The sequence below is a fragment of the Xenopus laevis genome, chromosome 4S (genome assembly GCF_017654675.1).
Source record: "Xenopus laevis strain J_2021 chromosome 4S, Xenopus_laevis_v10.1, whole genome shotgun sequence".
NCBI classification, from domain to species: domain Eukaryota; kingdom Metazoa; phylum Chordata; class Amphibia; order Anura; family Pipidae; genus Xenopus; species Xenopus laevis.
Window position 1 is genome coordinate 48,852,237 of NC_054378.1, and position 24,573 is coordinate 48,876,809.

Sequence of the window (24,573 nt, forward strand, 5' to 3'; positions counted from 1 at the left end):
CTCACAGTTCTCTCCCGATGTGCCTGCATACTCCTCTGTTATAACAAGTATTTATTATTAACATGTATTTATATAGCGCCAACATATTGCGTCACCAATATCACCATTTATTACATTACCCCTAAATTTGCACTGGTACAGTAACCCATAGCATCCTATCAGCAGGTATCACTGTACTGGTTTCCCGTTTCAAAGCAAACATCTTACTGAACCAAATCTTTCTTAGTTTAATACACTTCTTCATCTAGCATGAGCCAAATAAACAGGACATTTGTTGTGTGTTCTGCATATTTGTTAAACAAAAGACATTTTCTTTCTCTTAAGTTTTATTTTTCAGTTATACACTACTGATGTTTTCTTGTTTTGTTTTCACCCTTGCTATTTCAAAGAAAATTGTGGCGCATCAACTTCTACAGAAGTACCCAGTTACGGTTCTGCTAACAGGTGCAGGGGTATTTGGTATCCAATAATATTTGGCTTACCCAAGTGATTTTTTCGTTTAGTTCTCTTTCAAATCAATAGACAGAATGCATTTTCAACATAGGCCCTGGTTTTTTTGCTCATGCTTTAACTGGGTGTTTATTGACTTGATGAATCAAATTGAATAATAGTTATTTTTATTTTTGTAGCTTTCTAACTTTTCTTTGCCTATCTTGATCCATATTTCCTTATTTTGTAATTTTTCCCTTTGTTAGCATTGTTTCCTAGTCACAGTTAGAAACTGTATTGAGAAATTGACTTGCCCATAGCCTTGTCCTGGCAATATGCGGTTTGTGCAACCAGACAGGATGTGGTTGTAGGTAATAAAGGGTTCCCCCATACAAAACATCTACTCGCTGCAGTAATACTTTTAGAGCTTTCAGAGTGTGTCATCACTGTTCCTTTGCCTTGCAAATATATTGCCAATAAAGTGCACTTTGCACCTCCAGGACGCATGACCTAAAGTAACATAGTAAGTTAAATTGAAAAAAACAGTTCAAGTTCAACCTTCTAACTATTTTAACCTGCCTAACTGCTAGTCCTTCCTGACTCCAAAATGACAAACTAGTCCCTGGATCAACTTGTACTATGAGTTATCTTCCATAACCCTGTATTTCCTCCCTTGCTAAAAAGCCATCCAGCCCCTTCTCAATCTAATGTATCAGCCAGTACTGATTCCAGGAGAGAACTCCACATCATCGCTGTAAAAAATCCCTTCTGAATATTTAGACCTAATCTCCTTTCTTCTAATCAGAATGGGTGACTTTGCGTCAGATAAAGCATTAGAGAGATTATTATATTATCCCCTTATATATTTATACATAGTTATCATATCACCCCTTAAGCTCCTCTTCTCTAGTGTGAACATCTCCAATTTGGCCAAGATTTTCCACACCTTTTACCAATTAAGTTGCCCTTCTCTGTACCCTCTCTCATCCAAAACTGTACGGCATATTCTAGATGCGGCCTTACCAGTGCTCTATACAGTGGAAGAATGACCCCCTCCTCTCGTTAAAGGAGAAGGAAATTCCCTGGGCGCAAAAACCCTCCCCTATGTTGCCCCCCTCTCTTCTCCCCCCTGGCCTACCTGTCCACCCGGGCAAATGCCCCTAACTTGTTACTCACCCCTCTGCGCAGGTCCTGTCCACGGAGTTCACAGGCTCCATCTTCTCCCAAGCGTTCTTCTTCCTGCTTTGACCGGCGTTTTAGGCGCATGCGCAGTAGGAGCATCTGGTACGGATCTACTGCGCATGTGCCAAAAGTCACAAAGTTTTCCGATTTCACTTCGGGACATTCGGCGAATGCGCAGTAGATCCGTACCGGATAAATGCGCCAAAAACGCCGGTCAAAGCAGGAAGAAGACCGCTTGGGAGAAGATGGCGCCTGTGAACTCCGTGGACAGGACCTGCGCAGAGAGGTGAGTAACAAGTTAGGGGCATTTGCCCGGGGGGACAGGTAGGCCAGGGTGGAGGAGGGGGGGGCAACACAGGGGAGGGGGGAGGGATTTTTTGCACTCAGGGGGTTTCCTTCTCCTTTAATCAATGCCCCTTTTAATACAGCTCAAGACCTTACTTTTGGATATTATTTTTTTTTATTAATGGAGTCCCTTCCTTTTATTCCTTTTGCAGCCGCCCAACAGATGCATCCAAGAAGGAGACCTCTACTACTGCTTTGGTAGCTACTAATACTGCTACCTCTGCCGCCGCTACTGTTGCTGCTGCCGCCACTGCTGCTGCTTCTGGTTCCCCTGCAGCAACTGGTTCTACACAGGTAAAAAGAGCAGATGAGTGGAAGGATCCATGGCGTCGATCCAAGTCTCCAAAAAAGAAGCTTGGTATTTCTGCATCACCCAGCCGAGGAAGGAGACGGAGGCACTCGTCTGGCTCCTCTGCATCAGGGTCCAACTCCTCGAGGTGAGATGGACAAAGAAGACATTGTTTTGTTCTAGGAAAGTTTGCTCTGGCTAAGGATTAATCTAAGAAAGAAAAGTAACAACGTTTTGCCATTTGCACCCTCAATAATAAAGCAAAAAAAAAAAGTAACTTATAGTCAGCCATAGTAACTGTTCACCAAAAGGGTGGGGTTATCCTATATGTGACTTTCATATCACTTATGGTAGCTGTGCACCTTAAATATGAGGTTTTTACCCTTTCTTATCACCACTTGCAGCTATTCACTGAAGTGGTGATTTGATCCCATGTTAACTTTGCCATTGAATTTAGTGTTTACATCAAGGGATGTTATCAGACTTTAAGGAAAAAAAATCATCCTTTCCTTCACATTTATCAAAGAATTCTGGCTAAATATTACCCTGCATAATTTATGTTTCAGGTCATCTTCCCGAACCTCCTCATACACTGGTTCCTCACGCTCTAGATCGTCATCTTATTCTTCCTATTCAAGCCAATCATCCCGTGGCAGCTCATTCTCTGGCAGTGGGTCCAGGTAACTTTTAAAGCATTTTTAGCTGTCTAATGCTTGCACTGTGTCTGATAGGGATATCTTAACAAAGTTGTTCATAACACAGGTAGAACTTCCACGAATCAAACTGCCATTGGCAAGTCACTTCACTTTTGCAAAGGCGAGTTGAATAAGCCACAGTCTTGATTGAAACATTTCTGAAAAATACACATCAGTACACATTTCATGAAAATGAAATGGGTTTATATTTAATATTATAACAGGACAGTTTGTGTCATTAATTTAAAAGGCAAAGCATAATAATACAAGGCTAAATTTCATGGATAGTGTGATAAGCATGACGTATCCAGGCATGCTATGTTATTCTTTCTTTTTCGTAACAGTGTTAAGGGGGCCATACAAAGACAGGTTTTAGCTGCCGATTTGGCTCCTTCTAGCTTAATCAGTTTATCTGCCTGTGTATGGTATATTCCGACATGCCTACCAGACAGTTATTAGACTTAAGGTGGTCGTAGGACAGGACAGCAAAGGACAGGTTTAAATATCTTGGTGTGATGTGATGACTGCATTGAGCTCATTGATGTGGTCCTCATCCCGGCAGTCTGTATACTTCTGTCATTGTGATCTGATCATTTGGCCCTAGTGTTCATGGTTGGCATATCATGGAATGGTTGTTTCAGTGTATGTTACCTAAAAGGAACAGTGACACCAAAAAATTAAAGTGTCCTAAGGTAATCAAAATATAATGTACTGCTGTGCTGCACTGTTAAAACTGGTGTGTTTGCTTCAGCAACACAACTGCCGTTTATATAGTTAAGCTGCTGTGTATTTGTGGGGGCAGCCATTATAGCTGAAAAAGGAGAAAAGGCACAGGATACACAACAGATGACCGATAAGCTCTGTAGCATGCAATGGGATTGTTTAGAAATTATCTATCTACTGAGTGTCCTGTGCTTCAATGGCTGCCCCCATGGCTACAAATCAGCTTGTTTATATAAACTATAGTTGTTTATCTGAAGCAAACACGTCAGTTTTGCCAGTGCAGGGTACCAGTACATTATATTCTCTTTCCATTACAACACTTAAATTTTTTGATGTTACTCTTCCTTTAAGAGATGGTGACTGCTTTAATTTGTGCTCTCGCCAGCAAGTGTTTAATCTTTAGCATGGGTAACATGCTGAACATAGAAGGACATAGATATTGCATCCCAGAATTTTAATTGGTTATGTTCGTTATTTCTTGATTTGTGCATTGATCCTTGTAATCATCGGTTTTCATTTGATGGGTATTGGCAAGCCAAGGACATAGATTGGCATTGCCTTTGTTTTCCAGCTCCCAGTAAAATCTACTAGCAGTGGTTTTTTTTTTTCTGCCTAGATCATTCTCCTCATCTCCGTCACCTTCACCTTCTCCACATAAAGGACCCATAAAAACCAAAGGGGAGCCTAATGCAGCTAAAGGGTAAGTATTTAATGTCTAAAGAATGATTGGTGACATAGTATACATAAAGAGTCTATGGATTACGAAGGGGAATTTATGTTATCTTAGGTTAAGGCAATAGGTACCTTGTTTAGCATAATGTGTTGAAAATATTTTCTGTTCTTTTAATTAAATTCTGTATTTTTTGTCTTTTCATTATAAAGTACCAACGATGTGTTTTTACACATACTACCTGCCCTCACCTGTGGCAACAGACTCCTTCCTTCCCACATATGCTGCCTGTGTCTATGCTTATAGTTAAAGAGGAGTACTATAAGGTGGCCATACATAAGTATAAAAACTGCCACCTCGGCCCGACCTTCCTCATTGACCTGTGATTGTTCCAACCCCTATCCTGAGTGATCAATATCTGGCCAAAACTCAACAAGTTTTTCCCATAGCCCTAATGCCCAATATTGGCCACCTCATGGTGGGCATATCATTGAAAGATCCATTCATTTTGGCAACCTCACTAAATGAACAGATTTGATCACTGTATGGCCAGTTTTATCCAGAGGTTTAACTCTGAAATTCTTTTTGAATAATTACCTTCTCCATCTCCCACAACTGTTCTTAAGAGCCTAGAAGGTGTGTGGAATGAAGTGTAAATCAAAATGCTTTCACTTTCATTGTTATGCATTGTTTTCTAAAACCAGTAACTGTGCATGTTAACGGTTAAAACACTTGAGACAGTAAATTAGATGTCCAATACTAACCATATTTATTGGGATCATAATTAACACAAGTATATATTGCCCCTGTAATATTTTAAGGGGGTTATTTGCACATCAAACACATTTTTGTTTTGTTTTTTTTTTTAGAGAAAAACAAATTTTGAAAAAGCCCACCGCTCCTCCAGTGACAGTATTGCCTGTGAAACCACAGAAAAGTGCTCCAGACGTTCCGAAACCAGGCGATAATAGAATCGGCAGACCAAAGGAGGTGACAAAGAAAGTTCGTCCAAGGAGGTAAATTTTACTGAGGGCTGGCAACCGTAGCATGGAGCCCAGATTATAATCTCCAGTTGGGCCACCATCACTGGTCCTGCTGTCAGTGGCAAGGCTCGTGGGTTATGAATGGAATTTCTGACATAACTAGGAAGTTGCCAGTAGGCAGACAAGTATAGTTTCATGAATAAAATCATAAAACTAATGCACATTAAAAGTTACCTACAAGGATGCTCTCAAGTTAGTCACTGAGCTATCTATCTCTATGAGGGACAGGTTTATACAAATAAAATTCTTGAATAGAGTCTATTTAACTCCCTACCGATTGGCTAAAATTTATGAAAATGTTTCAGACCTATGTCCCAAGTGCAGAGAGGAACCGGGTACCTTGTTTCATGTATTCTGGACCTGTCCGGTAATCCAGGGATTTTGGAGTGTTGTACTTCAATTCTTGAATGAAAAACTCGCATTACCAAGTATTCGTTCACCGGAAAATTGTTTATTGGGGATAACGGGTGACCTCCAGTTACGCTCCTACTCTAGACTTTGTTACCTACAGCTCTTGTATTTTGCCAAGAAAGCCATATTAATGCATTGGAAGTCACTTAACCCTCCTACACTGCAATATTGGCAAAAGTTGATAAATGATTCTCTCTCAAATCAGAAACTGACCTATCTGTCAAGGGGCTGCCCTGAAAAATTTGATGCTGTCTGGGGTACCTGGTTGAAAGTACAAGCAGGTTAACTACAAGTATTCTAATATAATGTATATGCCAGTCTGTACCTTACCTCCCCTCCTCCTTCCTTCACAACTTTCTTTTCTAATATCTATTTCTTCTCTCTCTACCTCTACTATTCATATTGTGTATGTTGAATGTTTGAAAATTTTAAAATAAAAACTTTAAAAAAAAAGTTACCTACAGGTCACACTGATCATTTTTCGCTGATAGGTCTGTTATAGTTTCTTGACGTTCCTAAACCTGGCTGTCCCTTTCTAGCACTGATGGACTATTGCCACACAAATATGGCAGTCCACTCATAGAGAAACATGGGGGATCATATAGGTAATATAAAAGTACTGGACAGATACTTTTATGGCAAAGACATGTAAAAAAGGTTTAATCTCTGCTGTCAATATCTTTTTAATATAAATAAAGGTACCAGTGATGTTTCTATAGCTTTTTATTATAACTAGCAGTTCTAAAATAGGAGGGTAACCTCTTAATGCACCACCTACATTCACCATTTCAATGTCTTACTCTAAGGAGAACTCTAAGCGGCAGTATCAGTGGAAGTGCTAGCAGCTACAGTGGCTCTAGTTCTAGATCTCGGTCGGGGTCTCGCTCACTTTCCAGATCTTCTCACTCCAGTTCCTCATCTGTCTCACCCTCTCCGTCTGCTACTAGGAAAGCAAGGTATGTAAGAAGGTTATATAAGGTTACATTAGACTTAATTTCAAGCAAGATAGGAGTTGAATGAAAGTAAACATCACCATATTTTTGATGCATATTTGTAAGGCACTGCAGCATTAGACAGTACAGCAAACAATTGCAAATTTACTGACCAATATAAGAGGTAAAGAAGACCTTGCTCGTTAGAAAAAAAGGCCTGTCTAAGACTTCTAATTCATTAAATTCTGTATAAACTGTCTGACTTTTGAGCAATTTTTGAACATTCCTATGATGTGCTAACAATGTTTTTTTTTTGGGGGTTTTTTTTGTTTGTTTTTTTCTGGATCCAAACACCAGGAAATCTAGGTAGGTGGAACAAATTTCTGTTGTAGAATTTACACTCTTGTCAAATTACCTGCAAACTTTCTTCATGCCACAGACGAGACATATATGCAGCGCTGTAGAAGTAAAGAAATTCTCTTGAGAAATGCTCTTTGCCTCGTGGCAAACTGGCACTCAACTTGAGGGAGCCGTATAATATCCATAGTGTATTAAAGTAGTGTGCAATTTATGTACATAAGTATAGTAAATAAGTGTAAATAGATCCTTATTATTTATGGCAATTTTACAAATTGTCACTTCTCTGTGGCTTTTTTTTCTCTGATAAGCTTGGGCCAAATTCAAGTCCTGTACCACTTGCAGACATGTTGTCATTTAATATATAATATTAATTATAAATTTATATTAATGTATAATGATGGAGATCAGTGAGCACAAATCACGCAATGCATATACTAATATCGTTTCTATACTGATAATGTGATTATTATCAGTATGAATTATTGTAGAGTTGATATGCTCTACCCCTTCTCTGACAAAATAAATTTTTTTCAGATCCCTAAGTGTGAGCAGTGTCTCTGCCGCATCAAGTATTTCCTCTAGCAGCAGCTCTGTGCGCAGTGCAGATTCTGATGATATGTATGCTGACCTTGCCAGTCCCATCTCTTCTGCTAGCTCCCGCTCTCCCACACCTGCCCACAACAAAAAAGAAAAAGGTAACAGCAGCATACTGATGCATCACACATGGGAGCCTGGCTAATGGCATACAGGGGGTTATGTAATAGAAGGCACTAAGTTTGCCCAGGAGCATTAACCCAAAGCAACTAGAAGGTAGAATTTACAGGTCACCTGTTCAAAAGCAAATATCCTATTGTTTGCTATGGGTTACTGCTCCTGGACAAACTTAGTGCCTTTTATTGCATATGGGGTAAATTTTTAAGGGAAATGTTACCTTGGTTAAGAGTAAGATAAATCATATATTTGGTTTTTTAAAGAGGCAATAAACTTTTATAGTTTGCACGGTGCACAGAACATGCTATCTGTGCATATTTCTTATTTATATCTCTCTGTGTATTCCAAACTTGGCAGGGAAATGAAAGATGCATGACAGCTGGGTTATAATTCCCCATGTCAGGTTTAGGGGCAGATTTATTATATGGTGTAAATAATGACGGAATAATTTGGCAGGCATTGCTGTGTAAAAATGGCGTCATTATTTTACTTGCTCTTTCTTTGAGCAACTTCCACCTGAACTTACTTACAAAGGTATGAAGCAGTGTAAAATAACGGCGGCAAATAAGTCGTGAAATGGCGTAAAACAAACAACACAATACATTTGCCATTTATTTTGCATATCTTTTTACACCGTTTTTTTTCTCCCCGAACTGCCTTCCCGCCAGCTAGAATGAAAATCGCCGGCGGGATAGCTCTTTGTTTTCCGTAGTTGCCTCACGAGGAAACTTCGGACGACTTCGGAAAATGAGGCGCTCTGAGTGCCATCCCGCTGGCGATTTACATTCTAGCTTGCAGGAAGGCGGTTCGGGGAGATTAGTCGCCCTGAAGCAGAGGAGATTTGTCGCCAGGCAACTAATCTCCCCGAATCTAACTGTGTCTCTGCCCTGAGGATGGAACTGCTTTCTGGCAGGCTGTTACTCAATATAACTGAATATAACGCAGTGAGACCTGGATTTTACTATTGAGTGCTGTTCTTAGATCTACCAGGCAGCTGTTATCACTGTGTTAGGGAGCTGCTGTCTGGTTACATTCCAATTGTTCTGTTGTTAGGATGCAGGGGAGGGGAAAGGGGGGAGGGTGATATCATTCCAACTTGCAGTTCAGCAGTAAAGAGTGACTGAAATTTATTAGAGCACAAGTCACATGACTGGGGCAGCTGGGAAACTGACAATATGTCTAGCCCCAGATTTCAAAATTAAATATAAAAAAATCTGTTTGCCCTTTTGAGAAACATATTTCAGTGCAGCAATATTAACTGATGCGTTTTGGGGGAAAAAATTCCCGTCACAGTATCCCTTAATCTTGTAGTGGGCAGTTATTTTATTAATGGTGTCAGGATACCCATTCTTCCTTTCATGCATCTTATAATGTCTCTACTGCTTCAGGAGACAAAACTAAAAAAGAAGAGCAAAGACTGACTAAAGAAGAACAAAGACTAACTAAAGAAGCGCAAAGACTGACTAAAGAAGCACAAAGACTGACTAAAGAAGAGCAAAGACTGACTAAAGAAGAGAAGCGGTCACGGGATATGGGACCTGTCCAGCCTCTTAAAGCTGCTCCTGCTAAAGTTGCAAAAACTATTTCTGCTAATAAGCCTGCTCAACCGCCTCTTGTTCCAGCAGCCCCGAGTGGCTTCAGCGCCCACAAGGACATCAAACTGACTCTCCTTAATAAGGTTCTAAATCTCACTCCTTTATTTGGCTGTTTGTTGTCATCAGTGTTTGCAAGCTAGTAACTGAAATCTTTTCATTATTCTCTAAAAGCTCCATGGACCTGGTAACAATAATAAAAAAAAAAAGTCCCTGTACATTATAATGCCTCTTTGGCTGCTTGCCAGGAGGAGTCGGACATGAGGAAGCAGAGAAAGCAGAAACCACCCTGGAAATCCCTTTAACTCTTTATCTACTAAGCACAGCCTTGGCTCACTGACTGCTGTGATTTTCTAGCCTTTGACTTTTCAATGAATGTTGGTAAATAGTAGGGATACACCGAATCCACTATTTTAGATTCGGCCGAGCTCCCTAATCCTTTGCGAAAGAATCCACCGAGTACGGAACCCAATCCGAATCCTAATTTGCATATGCAAATTAGGGGTGGGAAAGCATTTTTTACTTATTTTGTGACAAAAAGTCACGTGATTGCCCTCCCTGCCTCTAATTTGCATATGCAAAAAAGGCCGAATCCCAAACCGGATCCTGGATTTGGTGTATCCCTAGTAAAAAGGAAGTGTGCTGTATTCGGTGTCACTCTGGACATAATGACAAACCAGTTAATTAGCCCTGGCTGCAAGAGAGATTTGTAATCAGCTGTTGATTTGTGATTATCATTACTTACCACTTCTGTTGTATTTTTCCACTTGCTGTATCTTTAAGGTGGGAGACAAAGGGAACAGGAAACGCTATGAACCATCAGACAAGGACAAACAGGCCTCACCCCCTGCCAAAAAGCCCATGTTGTCACCAGACAGAAGTAAGTGTTTCTTTACATTGCTATAATACACATGAGTAATCTGAACTATATCTGTATTGTTCTCTGAGATCACATGTTCATAATTGTGGGTTAGTGATGCCATTTATTTTAATGTTACTATAAGAATGCGCCTCACATAAATCCTATGATCACTTTAGTCTTGACAGCTAAACCGGGGAACACACTGGGCATTTATTTTGATGATTTTTTTCATCCTTTTTTATTAATGATACATTGATGTTATATTGTTGGTATTGACCAATGTTGATATGCCCCCCCAATAAAAAACAGGCTGACCTGTTGCATCATTGGTTCATTTGGATAAGCATGAGCTGCACCCCACAATTCTGACATGGACCTTAAATGACCAGTAACATCATAAAATGAAAGTGTTTTAAAAAACAATATAATGCAGTGTTGCCCAAACTGTGTTTTCTTCAGAAACACTACTATAGTTTATATAAACAAGGGGTTGTGTAGAAATAGGGGCAGCCATTCAAAGGAGAAAAGGCTCAGGTTACACAGCAAACTCTGTAGAACATAATGTTGTTAACTGTTATCCACTATTTAACCTGGGCCATATAGTCTTTTTTTCAATTTCCATCATTGCTATACAGCAGCTTGTTTATATGAACTATAGTAGTGTTTCTGAAGCAAACACATCAGTTTTACCAGTGTAGGGCAACATTACATGATATTTTCACTTCTTTAAAACACTTTTATTTTTTAGTGTTACTGTTCCTTTAACTTGCCTGTGGGCTACTCTTTTTTTGGGGCAATTAATCCATCCATGTTATCTATATGGCCATTATGCACTAGTCTGTGGGTGTTTCCATTGTTGACCTTTTAAAGCTAATAAGTGGGTTTATTGGATAGAACATGCATTGGGAACTTGCCCAGATCTGCTGTACATAAATAAAAGATGCAGAAACCCATCTTATAATGTATCCGGGTATTTCTAGTTTTCTGCATCAGAGAGTCTGTGATAACGAGTTGTCTAAAAGCATCAATGCACACAGGTAACATCGCACATCCTTCTGATTGGCTGACCTCACTTTGCTTACAATCTGTTTCCTTCTAAATGAGCTGCAATCAGATTTATGGGCCCAAATTATTCAAAGAAGATACCAGACATAAATCTGTTTGGTATACGTTGTGATTAGCCAGTTGATGCAGACATTCCCTAAACTTGCAACTTCCACTCTTTTTTTTTTCTAATCTTTTTGGCCTTCTGTCCATGTGCCCCCAAAATCCACACATGCAAAAGTTCCTGTCACTATACTGTGCACCAATGACTACCTTTTTCAATCACTTGTATCAAATGGCAGCAGCCGGAACCAGTGATATAAATAAACTCATATTTTTCCATATTTTCGTTAAAATTCTTTATTAACGCCAGAAGCAATCAACACTTTCTGAAGTTAATCCTGAGAGCAGATGGAACATTCTAAATACAGGTTTGAATGCATTCCTTTGTGCAGTCCTGGCATAGTCTTAGCACTGTGTTATTCCAAGAACGCCTCCGTTTACTTCAGTGGTTGTAAGTTATTTTTGAAAGCAAAACACTAAAATACTAAAAATAAGACCCCTCATAATTATGCAAACTTCCACCAAGTTTGTGTGTGCCCGAGTATGTGTACCCGAGTATGTGCAAAATATCCCTATAAAATCAATTACAGTGATTCTTCTTCCTTTGATCCATTTGAAATAGGGATGCACCGAATCGAGGACTCGGTTCAGGATTTGGCCTTTTTCAGCATTTTTCAGATTCGGCTGGATTCTTCTTCCCCAGCCAAACCGAATCTGAATCCTAATTTGCATATGCAAATTAGGGGTGGGGAGGGAAATCATGTGACTTTTTGTCACAAAACAAGGAAGTAAAAAATGTTTTCTCCTTCCCACCCTAATTTGCATTTGTAGATTCGGTATTCGTCCGAATCGTTCTCGAAGGGTTCGGGGCTTTGGCCGAATCCAAAATAGTGGATTCAGTGCATCCTTAATTTGTAATCAATTGCATGTAGAGGTCATGTAAGAATAGAAATTTATCTGCATCTGCAATGTCTTCCTCTATTTGAAAAGTGGATGATATTTTTGACTCTACCCCTGGGTAAACTATGACTATGAGAGTTGTGCTATATCAGGAGTCCCCAACCTTTTTTACCCATGAGCCACATTCATATGTAAGAAGAGTTGGGGAGCAACACAAACATGAAAAGGTTCCTGGGGATGCCAGGCTGTGAATGGCTATTTGGTAGCCCCTATGTGGACTGTCAGCCCACAGGAGGCTCTGTTTGGCAGTACACCTGTTTTTTATGCAACCAAAACTTGCCTCCAAGCCAATTTTAATTAATTTTTTATGGAGACTGTGGGAGGAATCTCTTTGTAGGAATTCAGGGTTGGCATTCCCAATAGAGAACATGGTGTATGGCTGCTAACAGCAATAGTAATGGGTGGTGCAATGAAGCAAATGCAGAGAGGAGTCACACAGAAATGAATGGAGAGGCCAAAAGAGCTGTAGTGAGGTGCAGAGGAATGAAGAGCTTTGTAAATAAAGATCCCCCAAAGACAGCATATATAGAAAATAATAACAGGCCAAATACCGAACCTTGTGACCCCTCTACATTAAGTTGAACTGGTGCCAAGGTTTTGTTAGTATAAGATTGAGAGATAAAAATCCGTTAGGTAAGAAAAAAAGAGTAAGGGTGCAACTTTTTTATATTTAATTACAATATAAAGGCCTAAAAACTAATTTTTGAAAGGATATATTCTTGCCTATTTAATATATTAATTAAAGGATACGTAAATATGATTCTATATGATTGTGCCTAACAGCTATACGAGATCGCAAGCAGACCGCTAAACCACCGTCCCCAAAACCTGACCGCCAGCGGGTTCAGAATCCAAAACCAGCTCCTGCTCAGACAGAGAGGTAAGTAGTCTTGTAGTATTGTATGCATATGTGGACCCAAAAACTATTCATTAGCAAAGTGATTTGCACTACCCTGGCCTTTCTACTTTACCATGGGGCCTTTTATTCTATAACTGATCCTGCATGCTGGGACCTCTCTGCAAACTTATTGCAATTTACTGCACAATAATGTACCTTAGCTACTATTCTCTAATATTCTCCTCTTTACTGAAGTGACAGAGATGTATCTGCAAAGCTGAGGGTTATGTACACTTCAGAAACATTTTACAAATAGGTCTTTATAACAGCCCTGTCATAAAAGATGTTGCAGTGTATTAGAAGATCTCATTCTCATATTGTTCTTGGTGCTTATATTGATGTTAGCCATTGTTTCTTAAAGGAAAACTATACCCCTGAACAATGTTGGTCTCTATAAAAAGATATTGCATAAAACAGCTCATATGTAAAACCCTGCTTCATGTAAATAAACCATTTTCATAATAATATACTTTTTTAGTAGTATGTGCCATTGGGTAATCATAAATAGAAAATTGCCATTTTAAAAACTAAGGGCCGCCCCCTGGGATCATAGGATTCACTGTGCACACAAACATACCAAACAAACTATACATGTTAAGTCACATGAGCCAATTAACAGACAGAGTTATGTCTTTTGCTTCAACACATCTTTTCTGCTGCTCAAGTATTCATTTTGGGTGTATAGTTTTCCTTTAACTTTTTTCATAATGTATCCAAGCAAAGAGTTGCCTTTCTTTTATTACCCATCACAAAGTGCATTGGCAACAATATTGGCAGCAGATCCTGCTTGGGGTTGGTTTATAGGGTGGATTGGGATATTCATTTATGTGCAATATCAGTACAGTATTTGTTTGCAAAACAGGATACTTGCCCAAAAAAAGATTTTTTTTTTTGCAAGTCCTGTAGCTTCTAATTACATCACTGCACCAAGACCTTAGGTTTAAAACCCACAATCTAAAGCTAGTTTTTAGGTGTTTACAATAGTCTCTGGAAGACTGTAGTATTTTAACAAGAAGAATATCTAAGATTTTATTAAAGAGCCTTGTTTAGACTCTAATCCAGGGATCCCCAACCTTTACAACCCGTGAGCAACATTCAGAAGTAAAAGGAGTTGGGGAGCAACACAAGCATGAACAATATTCCTGGGTGCCAAATAAGTTCTGTTATTGGCCATTTAGTAGCCCCTATGTGGAATGTCAACCTACGTTAAGGCTCTGTTTGGCAATACACCTGGTTTTTATGCAACCAAAACTTGCCTCCAAGCCTGGAATTCAAAAATAAGCTCCTGCTTTGAGGCCACTGGGAGCAACATCCAAGCAGTTGGAGAGCAACATGTTGCTCATGAGCTACTGGTTGGGGATCACTGCTAATCTAACCTGGGCATGACCTGACATGGCAAGCAGCCATTACATATTAAATGTGCTCAACCCACCTATCTCTGATGTCACTGGAAGGGCAGGGCAAAAGCAGCTATATGAATGAGTGATGAAAGGCAGCCAGAGGAACAGGGGCATAGGCAGTCTGGCTGCCACTCACCCGTATCCCACTAATAAAGTGTGCCTATTGAATCCACAGGTTTTGGACTGAACTGCTTAAAGGGGATCTGTCACCCAGGCATAAAAATCTGTATAATAAGTCCTTTTTAAAGTAAACATGAAATCCAAATTATTTTTTTTATTAAAACATCCATACCTATTATAAACTTGTATAAAAGTCTTAGCTGTCAATCATATATTGCCTGCCCCGCCTCTAGGCCTTTCCGTTCTGCACTTCCTTGATGTTATTGCACTCTCCACATGCTCCCTTCCTCCTCACCATCTAATTGTGTAGCCAGGACATGGGCATCAGATGCCCCACACCACACATAAAAAATATTTTGGCATGATGCAAAGCTTGCCTTAAAGGAGTGATTCACCTTTGAAATAACTTTTAGTATGATGTAGAGAGTGATATTCTGAGACAATTTGCCATTGGTTTTCATTTTTTTTATTTGTGGTTTTTGAGTTATTTAGCTTTTTATTCAGTAGCTCTCCAGTTTGCCATTTCAGTAATGTGGTTACTAGGGTTCAAATTACCCTAGCAACTATACACTGATTTGAACAAGAGACTGGAATATGAATAGGGGAGGGCCTGAATAGAAACATAAGTAATGAAAATTAGGAATAACAATACATGTGTAGCCTTACAGAGCATTTGCTTTTTAGAAGGAGTCAGCGATGCCCATTTGAAAGCTGGAAAGAGTCAGAAGAAAAAGGCAAATAATTATTAAACTATAAAAAAATAAACCAATTGAAGAGTTGCTTAGAATTGGACATTCTATAACATACTAAAAGTTACCTTAAAGGTAAACCACCCCTTAATAACAGTGTAAACAAAATGGCTGCTGCCTACTTGCTGTGATTGTGAATTCCAAGACAAAGAAAAACGAGATTTAAATAATTTTTAAAGTGCAAGTGACGTTTATTTTGCTTGACTAACGTCATAAAACAGGATTTGGAATCATTTCTTAAGGTGCCGGGTCTTGTTTAAACAAAAGCAAACTTGTTTTATGTTACGGTGCTTGTCCCCAGCCAGAGCAAGGATTCTGCTTCTCTGCTTTGCCATAACTTGCTTTTTTACCTTATACCTTTTAGGAAACGCCCTCTGTCCCCACAGCCGAAGAGTTCAAGCAAAGTTACCAGCATCCCAGGCAAAGGGCCAGAGATCCCGGCTCCTGCAGCTGCCAAGCTAAGCAAGCCCAGCACATTATCTCGCAGGGAAGAACTTCTGAAGCAGCTGAAAGCGGTGGAGGATGCTATTGCACGGAAGAGAGCCAAAATTCCTGGCAAAGTATAGCCCCAGCTCCACGAGCAATAAGTAGACTTCTGTGTTTTTATACGTACAGTTTGAGCTTGAAGGTGGCCACATTTTGGGGAATCCAACCCCCACCTCTGTTTCATTTATTTTGGCCATAAGTTCATCCTCATTTTGCAAAAGCATGAAGTAGAGGAAGATCATTGTGGAATAAAATCTCTCCATCATCTTTGCTCTTGTCATATGGTTGCCCAGGAACACAAATGAATCCTCTATGGATCGAGAATATTCCAATATCTAGAGTATGCGACACTTCATGTGGGTGGTAAAATGAAGTGTTTGATCTTTCCTGACGATCAATTAGTGTTCTTTTTTTAAATTTTTTTTTTAATCGTTTGGCTCTATCATTGCCTCTAACAAAGAGCCTTCCTTCTCTAAACCGGAAATGAAATCGACGCTGCCAGTCTCATCACACCTCAGCAGCATCTCCATGCTACAACATGCGCGGTCTGTCCTCCAAGGAAGGCAAAAACTATACATATATATATCGATTCAATCCTGAATGAGACATTTTTAACTTGAAGTCATAGGCTGTTTTAGGTTAGAAAGGAGGAGGACAGACATGAAGAACTAGGATGAAAACGCCAATGCAGTGCTGTTGTTGGGATGTCATTCTGTTGACTTGGACATTTTTGGGGTGGTTATGTACCCCTGAAATAAAGTATTTTGATAAAACACCTTTCTTGTCTTTTGTTCAGAGCATTACAGCTTCATAGTGTTTGGTTACTATACAAGGTATAGGGGATTCCGTGAAACCCTAATTAATAAGCCATTTTATTATGTATTGGTAAAACAGGACAATCTTTGCGTATTTGTGGGGGCCCTAAAATTAATTTTCTGTGGGGCCCACTAACATCTAGTTACACCATGGTTTGTCCCTTAAAACAAAACAATACTGTCTATGCCAAAATCTGAGCATGCCTTCACATTTGAATTGTTACTGTATATCTGATTTTAAAGGACAGTGATTGGATTCTGGAGATTGAGTCCAACTTGTAATTACTGCAAAGTCTATCACAGAATATACTGTTATTGTTTTTTAGCATCCGGACTGCATGTAAGCTACAGTTTCAATAGCAACAAAGAAGTGAAAAGGAAAAACTGCTTCTTTTCATTCGTTTGTGATGTTGAACAAGATTGTGAGCCAAATTAATCTCCCCTTTGCATACTCTGCACGCAGGTGTGGGACCTGTTATCCAGAATGCTTAGTACCTGGGCTTTCCGGATAACGGATCTTCCAATCATTTGGATCCCCATGCTTTGTCTACTTGAAAATCATGTAAACATTAAGTGGCAGATTTGCTAAGGTTCGAATGATGAATTTGAATTTGAATTTGAATTTTCAAACCTTTTTTTGCGTCAAAGCTCACAATTTCGAATAAAAACACCAACTGGAAATTTGAACTTGAATGTGAGATTTATCACAGCTCAACACTAGAAACCGTTCTAATTTCCACCTAAAACCTGCCGAGTTCATGAAGTAGTTAAAGGAGAATTCAACCTGTAATAAAAAAAACCTTTCCCCCCCACCCTGGATAGACCCCCCTCCCTCCTTCCCCCCAGGCTACCCGCACCCCCACCATGCGCAGAAAGTCATGAAAATATTCTGAAAAAACTCGGAAATTTACGTGACTTTTTTACTCACCCCTCCGTGCAGATTCTGGCCTCAGAGTTCACAGCAGCCATCTTCTTTCTTCGGGCCTTTTCGGAAGTTTCGGCACATGCGCAGTGGTTCGGGAACGGAAATTTACTACAACTGCGCATGTGCTGAAACTTCCGAAAAGGCCCGAAGAAAGAAGATGGCTGCTGTGAACTCTGAGGCCAGAATCTGCACGGAGGGGTGAGTAAAAAATTAGGGGGCATTTGCCCAGGGGGGCAGGTAGGCTGGGGGGAGGGGGGGTCTACCCAGCGGAGGGTTTTTTTTTTATTACAGGTTGAATTCTCCTTTAATGGCAAAGATCCCTTGAACTATTTGAAGATGTTAATAGTAGTGATGAGCCAAATGTTTGCCAAATTTGCCAAAATGACGCCGCATAGACTCCAAAAAAAATTCACTCATCACAAAAATTGATTTCACCTAAAGAACATGTATAAAAAAATGTGTGTTATTCCTTTACCGAAAGTGAAGAAAATGGAATATTAGTCTGTTCCATAAAATAAGAGTCTGCATTCTTCTTTCTAAGCTCATTCACTGTATAAACTGGAAAAACTAGTTTAGTTGTATAAACAGTGTTTGTGAGAACTGCTGCACATCTGTGTTACATGGAGTCCACCAACTTCTGGCACCTGTTACATTCCACAATTCTTCTGCATTTCTTGCTTTTGCCTCACAAACAGCATTTTCCGTTTTCTCCAAATGGTTTTGGTTGCCATTTTAAAGCATTATAGCGGACCAGCCTATCATTTTCTGCACTTTTTTATACCGTTTGTTTTCCCCTCTACAATCTACTTTTTAATCAAAGTACACTGTTCTTCTGAACAATATCGGGAACATCCCATTTTACTCCGATTTTCAGAGAGAAATGCACTAAAACCAGCATGCACATAATTTGCTGCCTTCCTCCCTTAAATAATTGACACGTTTGTTGACAGAATGAATGACAGCAATAACTGATTCTGTATGAGATTATTTGCACACACTAAGGTTTTCATGAAAAGGCTTTCTTTATATGAAACGTTTTTTTTTTACATACAGGCTGTTGTACGAGCATTATTCAGGGGTTCCAGTTTCTTTATAATGTGTAATGAAGAGTGCAGCTAAAGTATTATTCTTCACTTCGTTAAGTTTAGAAAAAGTTGCAGGTGCCAAGAATGTGGGAATACCTGACGGGCACTGCTAAGAGCAGAGAACACAGTGAATACCAGTATGACCACATCAGCTTCTCTAGTAAATCATTTATAAGATTCCACAGGCTTTGGATTTTCCTATACATTCTTGCTGGCTGGCTACAGAACTTCCCATTGATGCGGAAGGGAGATATACAGCTGCCTTTTGTCTTCTGTGGCCGATAAATTCTAACAAAATATCAATAACCCACAATTGTTGTTTCTTTCATTATTTTACTTGAACTTGAACTAGACTAATTCAAGAGTTTAGTATCACAATAGCCTTTGATATTATGTCTGTCCAAGAAATCATCCAAGCCACTCAAAAAAAAAAATAAAAGATGGTAAGCAATTGAAAAAACAATCTGAAAACAACTGAACTGGAAAAAAAAGTGTTTGGAAGGTGAACGACCCCTTTAAGCTGGATTTCTGGGAAAACATTTTATTGTGAGTTGAAAACATTAATACTGGAGAACACTAGTTTTGCCCAAATGCACCAGTTTGGATGTGAAACTGAAAGCTGAATAGGGATTTCATTAATTCTACACAACAAAGAGTTACAATAACTGTAAGAATAATAATAACATTATAGCAATAATAAGGTGTCTTTGGGAATAGTGTTTTGCTGGAGATAGTGTCCCTAGCAGACGAATATTACTTTAAATTGCAAGCTGAATAGTGACATCACAGCAATGAAAATACTGTACATAAAAAGCCATCAGATGTGGACTATTTAAAAAGTTGCTAATACTAAACCAGTTTTAGGGTAAGGCCACACGAGGAGATTCGGGGAGATTTTGTCGCCTGGCGACTAATGGCCTCGTCTTTTGCACGACTATCTCCCTGAACTGCCTCTGCGTTTTTCCCCATAGGCTACAATGCAAAGTCGCCTGCGCTAATGCACACGCGGCGATGCGTTTTCTATAGTCGCCTGAAGTTGCCTCACTGAGTAATATTTCAAAGATGTATTTTCCCTTCATATAGATACATTTTCCTTTGTCTCATCACAGCAATCTAAATAAATGGTTTGTACTGGCCAATCTATGAGGAAATAGGTCAATAAACCAGCCAATCAAAGCGCACCTATAATTGCCAGTCATCTCATTCTACCAGTATAATTGCAATAATTATATGCAGTATAATAACATTCTAGCTCAGTGGTCCCCAACCTTTTTAACCCGTGAGCCTCATTCAAATGTAAAAATAGTTGGGGAGCAACAAGAGCATGAAAAAAGTCCCTTGGGGTGCCAAACAAGGGCTGTGATTGGCTATTTGGTAGCCCCTATGTGGACTGGCAGCCTACAAGAAGCTCTACTTGGGACTGTAATTAGTTTTTATGCAATTAAAACCATTTCAAGCTTGAAATTCAAAAATAAGCCCCTTCTTTGAGGACCCTGAGAGCAACATCCAAGGGGTCGGAGAGCAACATGTTGCTCACGAGCTACTGGTTGGGGATCACTGTTCTAGCTATACAGGATATACATAAATAGCCTCTGGGCAAGTCCATACATTTCTAGTGGAGACAACACACAAACTGGTGGGCCATGCATATGGAAACCAGAGCTAACCCTTTATACAAAAACTGGAGCACATCCCAGGCTAATGGATACCCACTCTGCCACATGCTTTAACAATGCATTTTCACATGTAACATGCTTGGTACCAACCAGAGGCAGGAGGGACAGTTCTATTAAGTATGTTATACTAGATTTACAAATTTATTTATTTTTTTGCACTTATTTTTCTGGCCCACAATTATTCATCTTCCATTTTGTTTTTAAAACGCTACCTGGTTGCTATGGCTATTAACCCCTAACAACCAGATAACCGTTCACAACAAAAAATATATAAATAAGAGAAGGAGAAAAAGTTAACCCTACGTAGTGCACCTCCCCACCATTGGATCCGATGGCTCACAGAACAAATCAAAGCTAAAACTTAACTTTTATTAATAGTTAAATAAAATATATAAGTCCAGGAAAACGTTAAAAGAAGTGTACGGTCAGGGGGAAAAAACAGGGCTATAGTCGAAATTGACTGGCAAAGAGGTGGAGGGTAGACCACTAAATGGGTCTCGGAATGAGCACGGGGTAGGAATGATGAAAATTAACCATTCACTAGGAAACAGTGGGTAAAATGCCAAGTCTGAATTGCTTAACTTTCCAGTTAGCCACCCCTTCAATACTGGTTTAGCCCTCCCAATCCACTGGAAGGAGAAACCAGTGAGGACTGCGTCTCTGAGTGTATCGATATTAATACGGGTCACAGCCCCACATTTAGAATCAAACTGCTGCACACTTCGCAGCCACGAGAAACACGTTCCCCTTACAAACACCACCCCCACTTCAATGAGGGAGATGACAATACTGAATTACGTCTAAGATTGACCCACAGTATATTCGTTTCAGTTTAAATAATTCAAAATTCTACCCCAGCGTTGTCCGTTGTTTGCCCTCCCCTTCACCCATAGAACGTCCCACCGGGTATCGTTCGCGGATCGGTGGCCTATAGCAAGCCGTATTCGTTTTAGGCGCCTTTTAGCTTTGTTAGGCAGGGGGATAAAAAACGAATACGGCTTGCTATAGGCCACCGATCCGCGAACGATACCGGGTGGGACGTTCTATGGGTGAAGGGGAGGGCAAACAACGGACAACGCTGGGGTAGAATTTTGAATTATTTAAACTGAAACGAATATACTGTGGGTCAATCTTAGACGTAATTCAGTATTGTCATCTCCCTCATTGAAGTGGGGGGTGGTGTTTGTAAGGGGAACGTGTTTCTCGTGGCTGCGAAGTGTGCAGCAGTTTGATTCTGAATGTGGGGCTGTGACCCGTATTAATATCGATACACTCAGAGACGCAGTCCTCACTGGTTTCTCTTTCCAGTGGATTGGGAGGGCTAAACCAGTATTGAAGGGGTGGCTAACTGGAAAGTTAAGCAATTCAGACTGGGCATTTTACCCACTGTTTCCTAGTGAATGGTTAATTTTCATCATTCCTACCCCGTGCTCATTCCGAGACCCATTTAGTGGTCTACCCTCCACCTCTTTGCCAGTCAATTTCGACTATAGCCCTGTTTTTTCCCCCTGACCTTACACTTCTTTTAACGTTTTCCTGGACTTATATATTTTATTTAACTATTAATAAAAGTTAAGTTTTAGCTTTGATTTGTTCTGTGAGCCATCGGATCCAATGGTGGGGAGGTGCACTACGTAGGGTTAACTTTTTCTCCTTCTCTTACATTATTGATTTACCCTGCACACCACCTTACTGTCTCTCATGTGTGATGGATGGTGCTCCCTAAAATCTACATTTATTTTCACAAAAATATATAAATGACTGAAAATTTCTTTGAAAGCATAAACATAATAAAGAAACCTAGTACTATTTCTAGTCGTTATAACGTTCTGTAGAAATTGTTGGTTGGAAGTGAGGGCATAACCTGAGACATTGCATAAAGAACCTACTGAAATAAATACAATAATAGCAGCATGCAGCTTACTCACAGCAGAGCCTGCAGGGTGAACTTCTTGTTCCCAGAGGAGGCCATTCTTCCCAGATGCAGGCTGGCTGAGCAGTACCTGGAAGATTTTAAACAGGCAGCACATTCCTATATAATCTCCCCTCTGGATACATGGCATAAAGCCTGCAGCCTCATCATATATGCCAGCCTTAAATTCATTACATATCATCTTCTTCAATTTTTTATGATCTGATGAGCTGGGGCTAATTTTAGCTACGACTTTTCCTCTTTCATATAAAGGCATGTGTCATATTATTCAGATGAGTGTTGGTAACTTCCCAGGCACCTTCCTCATCCCTTTACCAACCCTTTCAAAGTAACCTGTCGGTGACACAATATCACTGGCTGGGGTATTGGGAGCTCTGTTCCTACAAGAACAAAATCTGATACACTAGTTAGCGCCTTCAACAGCGCAGAGCCAATTTAGTCAAATTTAGGTGATTACTCATTGGATTAATATCATTATGTATGAAACCATGAGTAATTGGCAAGCATGACCCTTAATTGAAAAACACTTAGAGGCTGTATAAAGCAGCACAAGCATGAATATGTCTGAGCTGTGACTTATAGACCAGATCCCAAGATAGCGCTCTAGTTTTATAACATTAGCTGAAAATGCATATTATTTTAGAAAAAATACTCACACAGAAAAATGATGCACAGCCCTGGTTTGTGCTGTATTTTATATGCTGGCACTACCCATTACACATAAGTTGTATTTCCCATTACATATAAAGGGTATTTCCCAGGATGATCCATGGGTTGATGAAGACACTCAATGATGATGGGTAAGTTCTAAGGGGACACTTAGGGGGTTATTTATTAAAATCTGATTTTTTAATCTTTTAAAGGGGAAAAACCTTTTTTTTTTTAGTGGAAATGACTCCAACTCAGACCTGCCGCGTTCATGTAGAAGTCAATGGCAGATGTCTAGCAGATGTCCTGGGTTTCTGAAAAAGTAGTGGTAATCGAGCATCAAATCCAAAAAAGTCATGGTATTTGGGGTGTCAAATCAAAAAAAAGTTGCGGTATTTGGATATTTTCACGATTTTAATTGAGTTTTTTCCCCCACAAGAAATTTTCAGGAAAATGTATTGATAAATAGGGGGAAAAAATCAGTGCAGATTTGGTCAGTAGTTTTCAAAAAATTGTGAGAATTTTTAAAAATAACACCCTTAGATTCAGGTATGGCCTGGGATTTAAAGATATATTATTAACATTATTATTAACATGTATTTATATAGCGCCAACATATTGCGTAGCGCTGTAAAGTAAATGTGATTATACAACTTAATCACATGAATTATATACATAGAACATATATAGTCCTTAGCATTTCAAATACACAGAGGCCTTATAGTTTTAGCTCAATGAATGGTGACTGCCTATGACATCTGACAGCAGCCTCTTTGCCAGAAAGACCTAAGACCCCCAAAATTGAGTGTCCTCTATATAGACAGCCCAAGGCAGGTGTCCGGGAGTCTTAGAAGGTATAGTAAATAACACAGAAATATCACATATAATAATATAAAAAGAACAGTTATATAAACTATTCTGTGTGAAGGCATGGGGCATACAGAACAAGAGATGACCAAGTTCAATTCTCCTTATTTTTTCTTTGCAGTTTAGCTGCTAGCAGGCCATGACCTAAACACTGACCTCACAGAACATTTTAGGTGGTCGTTTCAACCAATAGGATTCTTTCCTGACTTTATGTAGTTTATATACATATTCCCCTTTAAGGTAACTGTTAGTATGTTATAGAAGGTCTGGTTTTAAGCAACTTTTAAATTGGAATTAATTTTTTCTTTTTTATAGTTTTTGAATTATTTGCCTTTTTCTCCTTACTATTCTGCCTTTCAAATAGGAGTCACTGACCCCATCGAATGCGTCGTAAGGCTACACATTTATTTTTATTGCTGTTTTTTATTACCTTTCTTTCTATTCAGACCTCTCCTATAAACATTCCTGACTCTTATTCAAATCAGTGCATGGCTGCAGAAATATAAAAAATATAATATTGCCCTACATTCAACAACGTGGTGTGTCTAATGTGTTAAATCAGCACAAACATAACTCTCAACCTCACACTGAAACTATAAGATGCTCTGATTAATTCGTTAAGATTTTAACTTATCTCAGCTCCACAGTCGTACCCTAAGA

General features: G+C 39.4%; 1 protein-coding gene across 2 annotated transcripts in view; it reads left to right on the forward strand.

The window, feature by feature from the left end:
• Positions 1–16,737, forward strand: part of zc3h18.S (zinc finger CCCH-type containing 18 S homeolog) — a 64,538-nt gene extending 47,801 nt beyond the window's left edge. Inside the window, exons 10-20 of one of the 2 annotated variants that reach the window (XM_018240467.2) lie at positions 2,109–2,393; positions 2,812–2,925; positions 4,280–4,363; positions 5,203–5,349; positions 6,594–6,743; positions 7,077–7,085; positions 7,614–7,774; positions 9,179–9,468; positions 10,166–10,262; positions 13,095–13,191; positions 15,843–16,737. In XM_018240467.2, the coding sequence (XP_018095956.1) occupies positions 2,109–2,393; positions 2,812–2,925; positions 4,280–4,363; positions 5,203–5,349; positions 6,594–6,743; positions 7,077–7,085; positions 7,614–7,774; positions 9,179–9,468; positions 10,166–10,262; positions 13,095–13,191; positions 15,843–16,044 (1,636 nt within the window). In that variant the 3' untranslated portion in view covers positions 16,045–16,737. The remainder of the gene's footprint in view (positions 1–2,108; positions 2,394–2,811; positions 2,926–4,279; positions 4,364–5,202; positions 5,350–6,593; positions 6,744–7,076; positions 7,086–7,613; positions 7,775–9,178; positions 9,469–10,165; positions 10,263–13,094; positions 13,192–15,842) is intronic. The other variant, XM_018240469.2, reaches the window with a different exon arrangement.
• Positions 16,738–24,573: the final 7,836 nt, after the last annotated feature.